Source organism: Pan paniscus, chromosome 17 (assembly GCF_029289425.2).
Source record: "Pan paniscus chromosome 17, NHGRI_mPanPan1-v2.0_pri, whole genome shotgun sequence".
Lineage (NCBI taxonomy): Eukaryota > Metazoa > Chordata > Mammalia > Primates > Hominidae > Pan > Pan paniscus.
In genome coordinates, this window is record NC_073266.2 from 49660299 (window position 1) to 49677431 (window position 17133).

General features: G+C 37.9%; 1 protein-coding gene across 2 annotated transcripts in view; it reads right to left on the minus strand.

Annotated features, from left to right (window-relative positions):
- The window catches only part of GAREM1 (GRB2 associated regulator of MAPK1 subtype 1), a 208062-nt gene that overhangs the window by 20839 nt on the left and 170090 nt on the right, over window positions 1-17133 (minus strand). For both annotated transcript variants that reach the window (XM_003830252.6, XM_034943933.4), the window contains exon 4: window positions 1997-3169. In XM_003830252.6, coding sequence (XP_003830300.2) covers window positions 1997-3169 — 1173 coding nt within the window. The remainder of the gene's footprint in view (window positions 1-1996; window positions 3170-17133) is intronic.

Below are 17133 nucleotides of genomic sequence, written 5' to 3' on the forward strand. Positions count from 1 at the left end.
AGGTGTGAGCCACTGCGCCCGGCCCGCCCCCTTACTTTTTACCCGGCTTTTGATGAACATTCTTAGGGAATTGCTGACATAAACACAAGGGCCAAGGACCCCGGCTCCACCATTAAGTTCCCCAAATAGTCCATGATACTTAGTGAATACAGGGATCTCTGGGCTTGTGCCTGATGGTCCCCAGAGGATCCTGTAAGGAGCAAGGGCAAGTCCAGACCTGTAGCTGCTGGGGAGCTCTCAAGCCCTGCAACAGAGGGCCAGAGGTGGGTCCTCTCTCAGGAAAGCTTTGCAGCAATGAGGACTCTTTATGGACAGCTAAGCATGGAGCCTGGCACAAACTGCTGCCTGACACCCAGGGCTGTCCATGCCCTGGCACCAGCCTTTCAGCCACCACTGGCCTTCCTGCACCCTATCCAGCCCTATTCAACTGCCCCACAGAACTCCTTGTTTTCCCTCTTACATGCTTAAAGCTGCCCCAGCTTCCAGCTCGTTGCTCATGCTGCTCTGTCTGGAATGTCCTTCTTTCTCATCTCTCTACTCTTCCAATTCAGGTACATTTTCTAAACGCATTTAAAATGTCATAATCTCCATGGAGGCTCCTCTCATTCATCCCGCGACTAGAAGTTTCTCTGTCTCTTCTGAATTCTCCACACATTATCTCTCTCTCGTTTTCCTATTGTTTATCACCTTTTAACTTGTATTAACAGTCATTGCTTTTCATCTGCTACCTTCCCTGTAAAACTGAGACGTACGAGGGGCTAGAGTCCAGGTTTTCTTGATGATTGTATTTCTAGCATCTAGCCTAGTAATTCCATAGTTTTTAAAAACCCGGTTCTGCACAGCCCCAGTGTTCCAGAAAGGTATCCTAAGATCACCCGGTAGGGGCAAAGAGTGGGCAGGGACCCAAGGAAGACCCCTTCCCCACAATCTGTGCTTTGGTCAGGTAGGTTTTGATTTGAACTCTTCTATATATTGGGATTCATGTAATTCTTTTAAAAAGGATTCTTCTACAGATAGAAAAAAGAAAGCCACTGTAATAGATATTGTCAAATAAATAAATAGAATTACACTTAATACCTCTAGCCCTTTCTCCCTCAGGGATAATGAAATTCAGTGATCAAAAATGAGTAGCAAAGGTTCAGAGTGGCTGGCAATTGAAGAACATGGTCAAAATAGAGGGCCCTTTCTCTTGTTCTAAACAGAACTGTACCAAAATTTTAGTTTTACATTAAAATCAAGCTCTGAATAAGTTATGTTTAAGGTGTTAAATAGAACTACCCTGGCACCTGGTTCTGGTGTGTGTGTGTATGTGTGTGTGTGTGTATATAATACATTAGCACATCCACTATGCTTTGATCTCAATGTAACTTCAGGGATATAGGAAAGAGTTATAAGTGAGGCTACTGCCTCTTGATTTTCCTCTGCTTCCCCTCCCACCACCAAATAAATTTACTCCTCCTTCAGTCTTCCCCATCACAGTAAATGACACTAATATCCATTCTGTTGCCCAGGCTAAAAATCTAGGAGTTTTCTTTGATTGCTCTCTTTCCTTCATGTCTGACATCCAACTCACAAGTAAATATTGTTGGGTTTACCTATGAAACAGTCTGAAGCAGCCGTCTCTCTCTGCCAGCCACTACCAGCTGCCACGGTTTAGGGCCTTACCACCTCGCACCTACCTTAATGCAGTCACCTCTTCTCTGCTTCCCACCTTCTACTCTCTCCTCCCTATTATCCATTCTCCGGGCAGCAGCAAAAGTCATGTTTAAAACTCTCCTGTTAAAAACTCTCCAAGAGGTTCTCATCAGACATAGAGTAAAACTCTAATTCCTAATGGTCAAAATAATCAAGCTAGCATGTGTATCTCACTCCAAACTAAACAAATTTGCTCACTCTGATAATCTTCAGTTGGGGAGTTTTAAGAAAATAAATTAGTGGATGACTGAGCAGAGAGACAGAAAGACTGGCATCGCATTCAAAAACAGAAATGACTTACGGCTTCAGATTTGGGAGGCACTGGAGGTGGAGGTAGGGCAGTATCTGAAGACTTCATTGCTGCTCCCAGAGTCCCAGGGATGGGAAGAGGAGAAGTCGCACATTTGGATCGGACAGAACCTCTAAACTGATCACATCTGTTCTTCTCACTCAGAGAGCGAGTGAGAGGCTGATGGCTGGGCTTGCCTTCTTCCAGCCACAGCTCTTCGTAGGGAAGTTCTGACTTTCCCGAGATGCCTGCTGATTCTTCACTAGCTTCTGGGAAAAGGTAGTCGCTCCCACTATCTCCAGAGTCCTGATAGGGCAGGATGTCATGAGGAAAGGGAGCCCAATCTCCCCCCAGGTCCCTGCAACCATGAAGGTTCACCTCACTGTTGCCATGGAGATTGTTGCCATACACACAGACCGAAAGTCGGTGGAAGGACTGGGTGAGCTCATCGCGGGCGTAGCTGAGCGAATTGGGCACGTGGTTGTGGCCAGAGCACCGGCCCTTCTTGGGGCTCTTGCAGTCCTCATTCCAGTCAGTTTTCACATCACGGACAGCCCGTGAATACTCATCGATGTCGAACTGTTCTTGGCAGATACCTAGCCAGTGATGGACCAGGGTTTCGGGCCAGCCCTCTCCCTTCACCAGGTGTTCTGGGAGGCTGAACTTGGGGACAGTCAAGTGCAAAGGAAAGTGCATGGGGAGGATCTTGTTGTTCCGCAGCACACAGCAAACCACCACCGTCTTGGTCTGGATGTTCACAAACTTATAGCGGTGCCCCTCACGGATGAAGTGGAGGTCGTATGGGTTTCTCGGTGGAGGGCTTGGCACAGTCACATTCACAGGAAGCCTGGTTTTCTCCACAATGTTGCGGATGGTGTGTTCGCCCTCTTGCATCTGAAGTTCCAGGGGACTTCGGGTGCTAAATCTGCCCTTGCACTGGAATGGAAGGCTAATGCTTTCGTTGGTCCGGTGATTCATACAAATAAGGCACGGCATTTTGCCTTTTCCCAGCTTGCTGATGGAATTGAGCTTCCCAATCTTTTTGAAGATTGTGTTGAGTCGTGACTTTTCCTTGAATGTCTTTGCATAAAGGATTTCTGCCTGCCCCATTAGAGTGAGTTCATCCCCAGTACACAGGGTGATGTTGTAAACTTCAGTGTCTTCATTGCATTCACCTGAAGCAACCTACAATATAATAAATCACATTTTACGTTCATTTCCTTTGATCTATTCACGCAAAGAACTTCCTATTAAGACACACACAAATTCACAGAGGAAAATGCTGCACTTTTCTATAATACTAAATTTAGACACCTCATTTCTTTTATTATACTTATGTGATTAACAATAACTACTATTTGTTCAAGATGATATTAGTTTAGAATCTTATAAACATCTCTTTTCTCTATATATGCAGAGTAATCTATCATATGGATACTAACAGGGATATTGTCATTTTTTCTTTTGCAGTTATAAATGTTCTCATGAATGCTGATGTAGAAAATTCCTTGTTTTTTATTATTTAAATTTTAATTTTTTACTTTTTAAAATTTTATTACATTTTTAAAATTTGAAATTGAGAAAAAGAACTTAAAAATGTGGTATTTCTCAATTTTTTAAAAAATTATACATCCATTATTTAATTGGAAGAAATATTAAAAATATAAATATAAAAATGAAGAACTTCTATACTATCTTATCACTAAAGATAATCTGTCAAATATAAATAGAAAAAAGAAACAGAATTGATCCATCTATCTCAGAGATACAAATAGATACATATATACACAATTCTGTTACCTGAGTTTCTAACTGTATCCATTTCCCCCGGGCATATCCTTCATCAATAGTAATACTAACCTAATGTATTCCATTTTGTATGAATGTGCATTATTTGACTAGTTCCTTACTGTAAAATAAAAATATAGATGGATTTTTCCAATGTCTAGCAATTATAAATAGTACTGCAATGAACTTTTTTACAGCTCAATTATTTCCTTAGGATAAAGTACTAGAAAAACTGCAGGGACAAAAGCTACGCATATATTTGTTTTTTTTGTTTTGCTTGGTTTTGAAGACAGGATCTTGCTGCTCAGGCTGGAGTGCAGCGGCATGATCACAGCTCACTGCAGCCTTGACCTCCCAAGCTTAAGGAATCCTCCCACCTCACCCTCCTAAGTATCTGAGACTACAGGTGTGAGCCACCACACCTGGCTAATATGCATATATTTGAAAGGTCTAATATGCACTGCCCACTGTGTTTTCATCAATGTTATACTTATTTATACTTTTATCACTTTATGAAATTATGTCTCCCTATACTCACACTGAAGTTTATTTCATGTTTACCAGTATGAGAGGTAAAGCATGCATGCTGAATTTATTTTAAATATATTTATTGGTATATTCATTTTTCAGTATTTATCTAATTATTTAGATCTCTTACTGATTACTTTTTATGTAAATGAAAATGTCATTTGTGCTATGTATTCTTCCATTTGTTGTTTGAATTGCAATTTTATAGCTTAACTATTAAAGTTGGTTTTTTTTAAATGTAGTCAATATTTTCAAAATTTTCCTTTGTGATTTCATTCTTGGGTGCTATGTTTCTAGCTGAGATGATATAGATTCATGATTCTGAACCAGGGGTGACTATACCCACTAGGGGGCAATGTTTGGAGACAGCTTTGATTGCCATGACTGGGGAAGCTGCTGTTTGCATCTAGTGGGTAGAGGCCAGGGAAGCTGCTCAATATGCTATAATGCCCAGGACAGCTCCCCACAGCAAAGAATTAGCCAGTGCAAAAATATCAGTGGTGCTGAGGTTGAGAAACGCTGGTATAATTACCAGTGTTTTCTTTTAATACTTTGCTATGTATCTCTATTTTTTTTTTTTTTTTTTGAATCCTAACCACTAGCCCAACAGGGAATGTAACTGTATTTACTCTGGTAGCTTATTTAAGGTAGGTTTTTTTGTGTGTGTGAGTGTAAGTTAACTGAGTGTTGAGTACACTTCCTAAAGAGTCATCCCTTTCATCATTAATTTGCAGTGTCACTTTTACTGTATACTAATATTATATACTTTTATATCATAAATTAAAAATATATAAAGTATTATATACTAAGTTCATAAAATACATACATTCAAATATATACCTATATTTGCATTTATTTTCGGGCCATTTATCTTAGCGACCTTTCTATTTTCCCACTGTAACTATATTGTTTTTGTGTCTTCATCTTATATTTTCAGATCTGATAACAAAAGCCCTGACTTGTGTTTATTCTGACTCAAAAAGTATGTGGATGGCAGAAAACAAGAGAAATAAAGTCAAAAGTCAAACGACAGACTGAAGATATCTGCAAAACATATCACAGATAAAGAGCTAATATCTCTAATATACAAGCAGCTTTTTAAAAGTAAGGACCTGAGACCATCCTGGCTGACATGGTGAAACCCGTCTCTATTAAAAACACAAAAAAATTAGCTGGGCATGGTGGCACCTGACTGTAGTCCCAGGTACTTTGGAGGCTGAGGCAGGAGAATCGCTTGAACCCGGGAGGCAGAGGTTGCAGTGAGCCAAGATTGTGCCACTGCATTGCAGCCTGGGTGACAGAGACAGACTGTCTGAAAAAAAAAAAAAAAGAAAAAAAAGAAAAATAGGCAAAATACATGAAAAATCAATTAACTAACAAGATGTACAATGGCTTTCAAACCTATGAAAAGATGTTCAACTTCTTTCCTCTAAGAGAAATGCCAATTAAAATTATACTAAGATACCACTTCTTACCTAACATATTGATTAAAAATTCAGAAGCTTGACATCACACTCAGTTGGTAAGGCTATGGGGTAAAAAGCATCCTTGTCCATAGCTGATGAGAATACAGCATGATACAACCCGTGTGGCAGGGAATTTGGCAATATCAAGTCAAATAACATATGCATTTATCCCTCCATCCAGCAATCCTACATCTAGGAATTTACCCTGAAGACATTCCTCCAACAATATGAAAGTACACATGTATAAGGTTATTCACTGCAGCATTATTTGTCTTTGCAAAATATTGGAACTCATCTAAATGCTTACATATAGGAGGCTGACTGAATAAACTACGGTACACACACTTCCTGGTACTATGCAAAAGACAATGAGAATAATGAATCCAAGGAATGCATATGAAATGACTTTCAAGAATATATTGTTAAATAAAAAAATAAAGTGCAAAAAAAGTTTATACAGTATACTTTTTTTAAGAAGAAAGGAAAAATTAGTATATACATTTTCTTTTTATTTTTGTTACCAAAAAAAAAAAAAAAAAACCAAAAACATGCACAAGGAAAAACAGAAAACAATGAAACTGGTTACTTACTGGAGCTAGGGACAAGGGAGGAAATGATACCTTTCTGAGTATACCTTGCCACAGAGTTTTGACTGCAAGGATGTATACTAATGTGCTACATATTTTAAAAATTAGGTCAACAAGAATTTTTTTTTTATTATAAGTTCTGGGATATGTGTGCAGAACGTTCAGGTTTGTTACGTAGGTATACAAGTGCCATGGTGGTTTGCAGTACCCATCAAACCATCATCTACATTAGGTATTTCTCCTAATGCTATCTTCTCTCCCTTAGCCCCCCACCCCCCAACAGGCCCCGGTGTGTGATGTTCCCCCCGTGTCCATGTGAACTCATTGTTAACTCCCACTTATGAGTCAGAACATGCAGTGTTTGGTTTTCTGTTCCTGCGTTAATTTGCTGAGAATGATAGTTTCCAGCTTCATCCATGTCTCTGCAAAGGACATGAACTCATCCTTTTTTATGGCTGCATAGTATTCCATGGTATATATCTGCCACATTTTCTTTATCCAGTCTATCATTGATGGGCATTTGAGTTGGCTCCAAGTCTCTGCTATTGTGAACAGTGCTGCAATAAATATACATGTGCATCTGTCTTTATAGCAGAATGATTTATAATCCTTTGGGTATATACCCAGTAATGGGATTGCTGGGTCAAATGGTATTTCTGGTTCTAGATCCTTGAGGAATCACCACACTGTCTTCCACAATGGTTGAACTAATTTACACTCCTACCAACAGTGTAAAAGCATTCCTATTTCTCCACATCCTTTCCAGCATCTGTTGTTTCCTGATTTTTAAATGACTGCCATTCTAACTGGCATGAGATGGTATCTCATTGTGGTTTTGATTTGCATTTCTCTAATGACCAGTGATGATGATTTTTTTTTCATATGTTTGTTGGCTGCATAAATGTCTTCTTTTGAGAAGTGTTTGTTCATATCCTTCACCCACTTTTTGATGGGGTTGTTTTTTTCTTGTAAATGTAAGTTATTTTAAAACTGAATGCAAATGGAAATAAATGCAAAATCCAACTGTTTTTTAAATCGACAAAATAACCATTCTGGGGAAAGAGAAAATCCAAGTACCTTTGGAATGCTGTCTGATATGGTTTGGCTGTGACCCCAACCAAATCTCACCTGGAATTGTAATAATCCCCACTTGTCAAGGACGGGACCAGGTGAAGATAATTGAATCATGGGGATGGTTTCCCCCAAGCTGTTCTCGTGATAGTGAGTTCTCACGAGATATCATGGGTTTATAAGGGGCTTCCCACATTGCTGGGCACTCATTCTCTCTCCTGTCGCCCTGTGAAGAGGTGCCTTTCTCCATGAGGGCAAGTTTCCAGAGGCCTCTCCAGCCATGCAGAACTGTGAGTCAATTAAATCTGTTTGCTTTATAAATTACCCAATCTTGAACAGTTCTTTATAGGAGTTTGAGAATGGACTAATACACTTTGACCATATAATGCCAGTAGGGAAAAAAAGACCAATAAATATTCTGATCCTTTTGGTAGATTTGTTTTTCATAGGGATATGGGTAGAGAAACTCTGAGTCAAATTTATTTGTATTGTAAGATTGAATGAATGGGTAAATATATTGATGTCTTGCGAGTTACAGAGATTGCATTTTGGAAGCAGAGACAGAAATGCAGAATGAAGAAGACCAGGAAAGGCAAGACAGAGCTCCTTGGGGTTTGGATTGAAATTAGAGGTATCTGTACTAACTCAGACTTTTCAGCAGTTATACACACAGACACACATAGACACACAGACACATACACACACACACAGACACACACACACACACGTATATCTTAGATTTTTTCCTTTCCAAGCAACCAGACACTGCCCAAATCATTCCCCACTAAGAGGAACCAGGGCTCCCTGGAGAAATGATGAATTCCAAGGGTAGGGCTGAAATGGTACAAGGTGTGCTTGGAACATTTTGTCGTGCCAGAAAGTAAGGTGCTCATAAGATGATGGGAACATGCCAAAAAGACACAAGAACCAGCCTAAATGAGCTCCTACTGCTAAAATCTGGGACAATTTGAGCATCACAATAAAGACCACGATGAATTATAATCTATTGAATAAAACAGGAACACCTAAGTCCATGCTGATAGCAAAAAGATGACAAACAAGGAAGACTGGAAAATCATAATTTTGAAACTTATTATTTACTTCATTATTTATTACTATTATACTTTATACTATTATAACTTTAGTAAAGATCATTTTATATAAGAATCATCAATAGATCCAAATTTATAGGAGTTTGATTAAGGAGGTGATTAAGGAGGTTATATGCATGGTCTTAGTGTCTTTTTCCAGAATGCTTATTCACTGCAAGAGGAAAAAAGTAACTATGTAGTGGAGAATATACCTTGGACAGTACCTTGACCAGGTTATCAAATTTAGTATCACCAAAGAGGCATACTGACATCCTCTACCTCTGAATGTGACTTCCTGAGAAGTTCATGACCTCGCTTATGTACCATTCTAGCCAAAACTATTATGAAAATCCCATCATGAGGAAATATCAGACAAACCCAAACAGAAATATTCTATAAAATACCTGGTGTGTATTCTTAACAAAATTTCCATGCCAGAAATGACAAAGAAAGGCTGAATAATTGTTCCAGATTAAAATGAAATAAGTAATTGTTCCAGATTAACATGAAATAAAGAGAAGTGAAAAGTAAATGCAATAAAGTACACTTTTGGGACATCTGACCAAATTGGAATCAGGACTATAAATAAAAGTATTGTTATCACTGCTAATATTCCTGAATATACTGTGTTTACATAAGAGAAAACCCTTCTTCTCAGGAAATATACACTGATGTATTAAGGGGTAAGGGACATAATGGATTCAATTCACATGATTCAGAAAAAGATACGTTATATTATGCATATGTGTATCTGTATATGTGAGTGGAGTCCGGGGAAATGGGTAAAACAAATGTGCTAAAATGGCAAAAGTTGGTGAATCTGGCTAAAGTGATAGGGTGTCCTCATTATTATTCTTGGAACAATTCTTTAGAACTGAAATAATTTAAAAATGAAAGGTTGAAAAATTTGCCTTTTCCAGATAAACTTTAGAATCATTTTTTCTATGGTTTGTAATGATAACTTTATTGTAGTACATTAAATCTACATGGTGTTTTGGCAAGAAGTGACATCATTGAAACAGCATTTCCAAAGAGGCACATAATTCTCATCATTTATTCAGATCTTTTATTTCCCTTATTAGTATGTAATTCTGCCTTCATTATCAATCCCTGGACACTGCTGTTGAGTCATAGTTGTTGAATATGTTTTATTGCTATTTTGCATGTCCAGTGTCTTACTGTAAGGTTTTTTTTCCAGTTAATTCTCTTGGGATTAGGTGATTATAACTTACACAAATGATGAAAAATTTATCTTTATCCTTTCAATTTTCATCCCTTCTCTCTCATAACAGAGTGATGGTGGTGACAGTGAGCATTTTAGTGTTTCAGATTTTAATGAGAATATTGTGTTTTAATATAAAAATACGAGAAATTTGTTTGAGATATTCTTTATCATGTAAGTAATGTCTTTCCAATTCCAGTTTTCTAAAAGTTTCTACAAATAAAATTTTTAAAAATTTTAATAAAATGTTGATTCTATATCCAATTAAGATGGTCATATGTTTATTTTTGTTGTTGTTGTTGTTGTTTTGTTTTTGAGATGGAGTCTTGCTCTGTCACCCAGGCTGGAGTGCAGTGGCATGATCTTGGCTCGCTGCAACCTCTGCCTCCCGGGTTCAAGTGATTCTACTGCCTCAGCCCCCTGAGTAGCTGTGATTACAGGAGTGAGCCACGTGCCTGGCCCATATGTTCATTTTTCACTTCTGTAATACACTCATTATATATTATAATAGATTCCTAAATATTAAAATAATTCTACATGCTTGAAATAATCTCCACATGATCATAGTACACTTAAGACAAAACTGTGTAATTCTCTGATAGTACCTGATCTATGATGTCGGCATCTTTGTCACAGATGAGACTGGCCTACAGTTTTATTATCTATATTTTATCAGGTTTTGGTATCAGGCTTACATTAAACCTAAGCTTGAATTTTTTTCTCTCATGTTAATAAAAATGTCTGGGTAAAGTAACTGACTACGTTCATACCATATACTGAGTGGTGATCATCAATATGTGTTTAGAAAACTAGGAAGAGCAACCTTTGTAAATAATTTCTTACCTTCTATTCTAGATGATCTCTGTATAATTTTAATCTTTGGAACAAGTAATTTGTCAATCAACAACAGTACTATAAAAAACAAACAGCTTTGTTGTTTCCAATAGTGAAGTGAATTTCTCCGTAGGAGACATTGTAAGCACAGAAATGACAGCACAATATTGTTTTAATGGGAATATATGCTGCCAAGGCTTAAAGTCCATTTTGGATGATTCAGGTAAGTATTGCTATTATTTTTTAACAAGATCTCAACCTAACTGTGTTTACTTTTAGTACTTCAGTATTCATTTGGTTCTAACATAGATGCTAGGCATCTAAATTCAAGCCTAGGAATTTAAATACATTTTAGCTTTTTCTTTTTTTTTTTTTCTTTTGAGATGGAGTCTCACTCTGTTGCCCAGGCTGGAGTGCAATGGTATGATCTTGGCTCACTGCAACCTCCGCCTCCTAGGTTCATGTGATTCTCCTGCCTCAGCCTCCCAAGCAGCTGGGACTACAGGCACGCGGCACCATGCTCAGCTAATTTTTGTATTTTTAGTAGAGACGGGGTTTCACCATATTGGCCAGGGTGGTCTTGAACTCTGGACCTTGTGATCCACCTGCCTCAGCCTCCCAAAGGGCTGGGATTACAGGCGTGAGCCACCGCGCCCAGGTAGCTTTTTATTTGGAATAATCTCAGATTTGCAGAGAAGTTACAAAGGCAGTACAGAAAGTTCCTGTATACTCTTTACCTAGCTTCTGTTAACATGTTATGTGACCATGGCATGTTTATCAAAACTAAGAAATTCACATTAGTACAATACTGTTACATAAAGTACAAGTTTTATTTGGATTTCACCAGTTTTTTCCCCATGAGTGTCATTTTGATATCCCAGGATCAAGCCAGGATACCACACTGCCTCTGGTCCTCCGATCTGTGAATTTCTTGGCCTTGTTTCTAAGGCTTTGACAGTTTTGAAGAATATAGCTCAAGGTTTTTGTTTGTTTAGAGCTAATACATCATTTATAAATGACAGTGCTTGACACATACAAGGGCTTTCTTTTTCCATAGGACTTGTAGTTTCAAGTTTTCAGTTATTATTATTTTTTTTTTTCTTGGCAGTTTTTTTTTTTTTTAAGAGACTGGGTCTTGCTATGCTGCTCAAGCTGTACTTGAACTCCTAGGCTCAAGTGATCCTCCTGCCTCAGCCTCCCAAGTGGCTGGGACTAGAGGAACAGGCTACTCTGTCTGGGTCCTGGTTTCAGTTATTTTATTCTCTTGACTTAGGTCACCAAGAATCATCTGCTATCAATTTTAGCTTTTGGTTTATCCCTAAGGCTTTTACTTTCAACCAGCATCTAGTTAAACTTACAAAAATATAGATCAAAGGTCAGCAAACTAATACCCACAGTCCACACCTGGCCCACCACTTGGTTCTGTAAATAAAGTTTTATTGGGACACTGCCACACCCATTCATTTATAAATAGTCTATGGCTGTTTTCACGCTATGATGGCAGTGCTGAGTAGCTGCAACAGTGACTGTATGGCTTGCAAACTCTAAAATACGTGCTCTCTGTTTCTTACAGTAAAGGTTTACTGATACTGGGTATAGATGGATGAAAAGAACCACGGCCTTTGGAAACTGACAGGTACAATACTATTAGTTAAACTACAAGCTGAGTTTCAATCTTGCCTTTACAGTGTAGTGACTTCAGACAAAATGCTTTTAGTTTTTTGAGCCTTAGGTTCCTCACCTATAAAATGGAACATCACCGTCTATTTTGCAGGCTAAGTGAACGTATGTAAACAAATGCTCACAGTGCTTGGCACATGGTAGGCTCTCAATAAATGGAGGCCATCGTTACTATTACTTTTATTAACAAAACATTTTACTTTTTTTAAGTGTTTCACATTGCCTTTCACACCTCTGTATTTTCACATAGATTTCTAAGTTTTCATCTCCTACTGTGTTGAAGCCCAAACCACTACTTCTAAGTATTATCCTTCTCTGTACTGAATATCGTTCAAATTTTTATTGACTATGTTATCCCAGAATAAAACTTAATGCCAGAATAGAGCCTGAAATATCATTACAATTATATCCCAAAGGATGTGAACATATGGAAATAATTCAAAATATACAATTTTAGAATAGTCTAGTCTGCAAAACTCTCAGCTGCACTGCTATACTTCCTTTTTATTAGAACTTTGTGAAAAACTTGGCGAGTCACCCATTTGAATAAAGATGGAGACAGGGATAAGATGCAGACAGGGATCCGGAAACTAAAAAAATATGTTTCTATCCCTTTAAATCAATATTTACTATATTTTTCCTAATTTATCTTTATAAACATACACCTTCCAGAATTAAGAAATGATAAGTCTAGTGAAGTACTGCACAGGAAATGAACTGAAAGATAATGTCCACCAGTTTTTGAGACTCGTATCAAACAGTACACGTACAGATTAAACAGATCAAAGTTCTCCTTACTAAATGTCACTATCTGGGCACATTCAACAGTTTTGTCTACATTTTCGTGTATGTGTGTACTTCTTAAATAACTTACTCCTACTCTCATACATAAAAATGCGTAACATATGTGAGCACAATCTGTATCTCATGCTTCCAACTCTGAAGTCATTATTAATGCTAGCAATTAGCCCTGAATAAATTATACAACTAACGTACTGACCAATTTTGTGGTCACTGCCAGTGACAGATGAAAAATCTCATAAATAAATGCTCTTTCTTTAGCAGTAGAGCCAAATAGTCTCCTCAGGTTTCTACAGATGTAATTTATTTGCATAATTTTTTTCCTTTTTTTTTAATAGCAAAAGAAACAATGCATTCTGTCTAAGTGCTTCCGTATGTGTGTCTGGTTAACATTTCCAGTTTCAATGTTTCCTGAGAGGAAGTAATTCAAAGTGTGTTATCTAAACAACTCTAATAGGTCTGATCCAGGAAACTATCAGGGTTTTACTTTTTACCACTCATAATACCACTCAGAATTAATACCCCATGGTCAAGAAACATTTTGAAACACTGACGTAAAATTTTAAGCTTGTGGACGCGCACACATTCTCTCTCTCTGTCTGAAGGTTCTGGCAATAGGAAATCTGTTCTCTAGCAACAATTGTTCTAATAACAATTGTTCAAACATGTAAGAGGTTAAAATTCCAACTCATAAGATAAAATCAGGAATGATCTGATTGATATATAGGTTATATAAACAATATTTGATTAGTATTATGTTATGTCTTCCCAAATTAAATTTTCATTACTCTTTCTTTTGGGAAAATGACAGCAAATGGAAGAAAATTGCATCAAGAGTAAAGATAAACGTTAATCCTAAATGGTGTTTATATATATGTATTTTTTAACACAAAATAGGGCAAGAATGACAAGTACAATGGCAATGGTTGCATTTGTGATGCTATAGCAGAGGGCTTGCCAACTGGTAGTTTTTCAGAGGGCCCAAAACCTCAGATGACAAAAAAAGCACTGAGCTATCTTCAAACATTGAAATAATTAACCTCACAATTGTATCCAATTTATCATTCTGAATGGATCTCGAAAATAAATGACATCTGACTCACCCTAAGGGAAACATAATTTTAAAAAACTGGAAAATAAAAAGTGACTATATCTAGCCAGGCGCGGTGGCTCATGCCTGTAATCCCAGCACTTTGGGAGGCGGAGGCGGGCGGATCACGAGGTCAGGAGATCGAGACCATCCTGGCTAACACAGTGAAACCCCGTCTCTACTAAAAATACAAAAAATTAGCCAGGCGTGGCGGTGTGCGCCTGTTGTCCCAGCTGCTAGGGAGGCTGAGGCAGGAGAATGGCATGAACCCAGGAGGCGGAGCTTGCAGTGAGCCGAGATCGCACCACTGTACTCCAGCCTGGGTGACAGAGCAAGACCCCATCTCAAAAAAAAAAAAAAAAAAAAAAAGTGGCTATATCTAAATACATTCAATTTTCATTTTAAATATTCCTTTTTACATCTGACAAAATTCAGGTTGCATAGGAATCAATAATTTCTGACCTCTCTGGAATATAGCCAAGAACAAGACAGTGAGCTAACCAAAATGATGGGATGTTGTTGATATTAGAGCTTATGTTGAAAGCCTGTGAGGTCCTTAACTTAGTGTACTGATTCCTAAGACTCCATTAAACGTGATTGCCAATTTACAGCCTTAGCAAAACAGAAGTGAAAAATTAAACTAAAAATAGGGACTGTTAAGAAAGGTATTCTGAAAAAGACACAAGAGGCAAATAAGACAGCAAACCTTTAAAGGTTTTAAACAAAAAAAGTTTTAAAAAATTTATATTATGAGACTGTAAAAATATAAACTTCTCAGGGCTTATGGTCTCTCTATATAAAGGCAAAAGTCATACTCATCTCAAGTGGGGCTGAGTGCTTTAATCAATTATCAAACAGGAGACAGTGATAAGTTTAAATTTTGTTCAAGTACTGTCTTTAAGATAGTAGAAAAGTGTATTATAAAATACTGAAAGGAAATTATAGTCATTTTGGACAGAATTTGGTTAACATTCACAGCTACTCCAAAAACTGGCTAGCTAGAACTACTCATGCCCTAAAGACTCCAGAGAGTAGGTAGAAAATGCTGGAGCAAATAATTCCTACCCATTTTGAAAAATCACAGGAAAAGATGGTCTCTCTGGCATTATTATAAACTTAAAACGCAAGATTCCTTTTCTGAATTCTTGAGATGGAAACTAAGAATTGTATTTTAAACGAGGAATGGTGGGTTACAACTGAACTACACTCGGAAAACAAAATAAAAAACCCTGAAGAATACTAAATGTTTCAGTACTACTAGCTTGTATTATTTTACAGGACAACCACAGGATGGCCCACGTATGCAGAGCAAAGTCTACTAATAAACTGTTTTTGTGTTTTCAAAGACAAAACATGACCAGGAGGATGGCAGAGCATAAATAATTATGACGAGTAGAATCACAAGCGGCTCTGTCTGTAGTTTGTTCTGCTAAAATGAATAAAGAAAGTAACATAGGCGGGGCGCAGTGGCTCACACCTGTAATCCCAGCACTTTGGGAGGCCGAGGCGGGCAAATCGCTTGAGATCGGGAGTTCGAGACCAGCCTGACCAACATGGAGAAACCCTGTGTCTACTAAAAATACAAAATTAGCCAGGCATGGTGGTGCATGCCTGTAATCCCAGCTACTTGGGAGGCTGAGGCAGGAGAATCGCTTGAACCCGAGAGGCGGAGGTTGCGGTGAGCTGAGATTGATCCATTGCACTCCAGCCCGGGCAACAAGAGTGAAACTCCGTCTCAAAAAAAAAAAAAACAAAAAAAAAAGAAGAAGAAGGCACAGTCTAACTGGTCAGCAGAAGCAAAAGGTCTTCATTTTTTCAGCACTTTTTCAGACGGCAACTTTTAAAACGGCAACTAATATGTTAAAATAAAAGGCACATGGATTGCATCAAATCTATGACTTGGGAAAATATATTGGCTGCTTTTCAGTAACTTGGAAGCCTTAGGAGACATTCAGAGTTTGGCATCAAGTTGCATTAATCATATTAAACTTTAAAATCCGTGCTTGTTTACTCAGCAATGCATTTTAGTCATGTCGGTGTATCTTTAACACTGCTTCAAGCAACAATACAAGAACCCAACCTCTGGTCTTGCTGCTTTATTAATACTGGTTAGCACTCTAAAAATTCTAGGTTAAGACCTTATGGAGTTTGAAGGAGTTCATTCTGACATGTGATATTTAAATAATCAGAAACTACATTAATACTGATAGACTGAAAATTTCAAAATAAGTGTGAACAAATGTGAACATGAAAGAGCCAATCCTCTAAGATGGATCCTGAGTGGCTAACCGGGTCTAAATTTAAAATACAGCCAACCAACCATTTGCTGATTGGAGGTCACACATGTGCTCTGAGTTCCTGGAAAACCCATGCCTCCATTCAACTTTTGGACTTTCAGAGCTAATGCGAACCAACCAATTAGAACTCACCAGCCTCAGCCAATCAGGGCTCAGCAGCACCAACTAGTCAGAACTAATCGTGTTTCAATCCTTCATTTGCTATATGGACCTGATTGAGAACCTGAGTGGGCACTTTTGCTATAAAACCCGGGACCTTCCCTTTGTTCTCAGGAATTGCATCTTCATTTTACACTGAAGGCTATCTCTCCACAGTCTGCAAATTGTTCACTGGAAGAGTCTTTCCTTCAAATTCCTATTTCAGAGAACTTTTGTTCATATAAGTTGCAAGATTTTATTTTTTAAATACTGGCACCATACTTTACTATTAATAAGATATAAAAAGGTACATGTATAACATTCATAAAAGCTGCCGAATCCTGTGTGTCAGACCATAAATGTTTCAGAAATACAAATGACAGAAGGATTTTGGCTACATTGTACCACATGCCATAATGATTGAACATGTTTGTATTTTTTAAAAAGGAAAATGAATTAAACTATACAAGCTATTGTGTCAAAGTGAAAGTACATTCTGATCACAATCTTGGGCCTTATCTCAAATCCATAAACAGAGTGTGATGGAGCAGAGAGG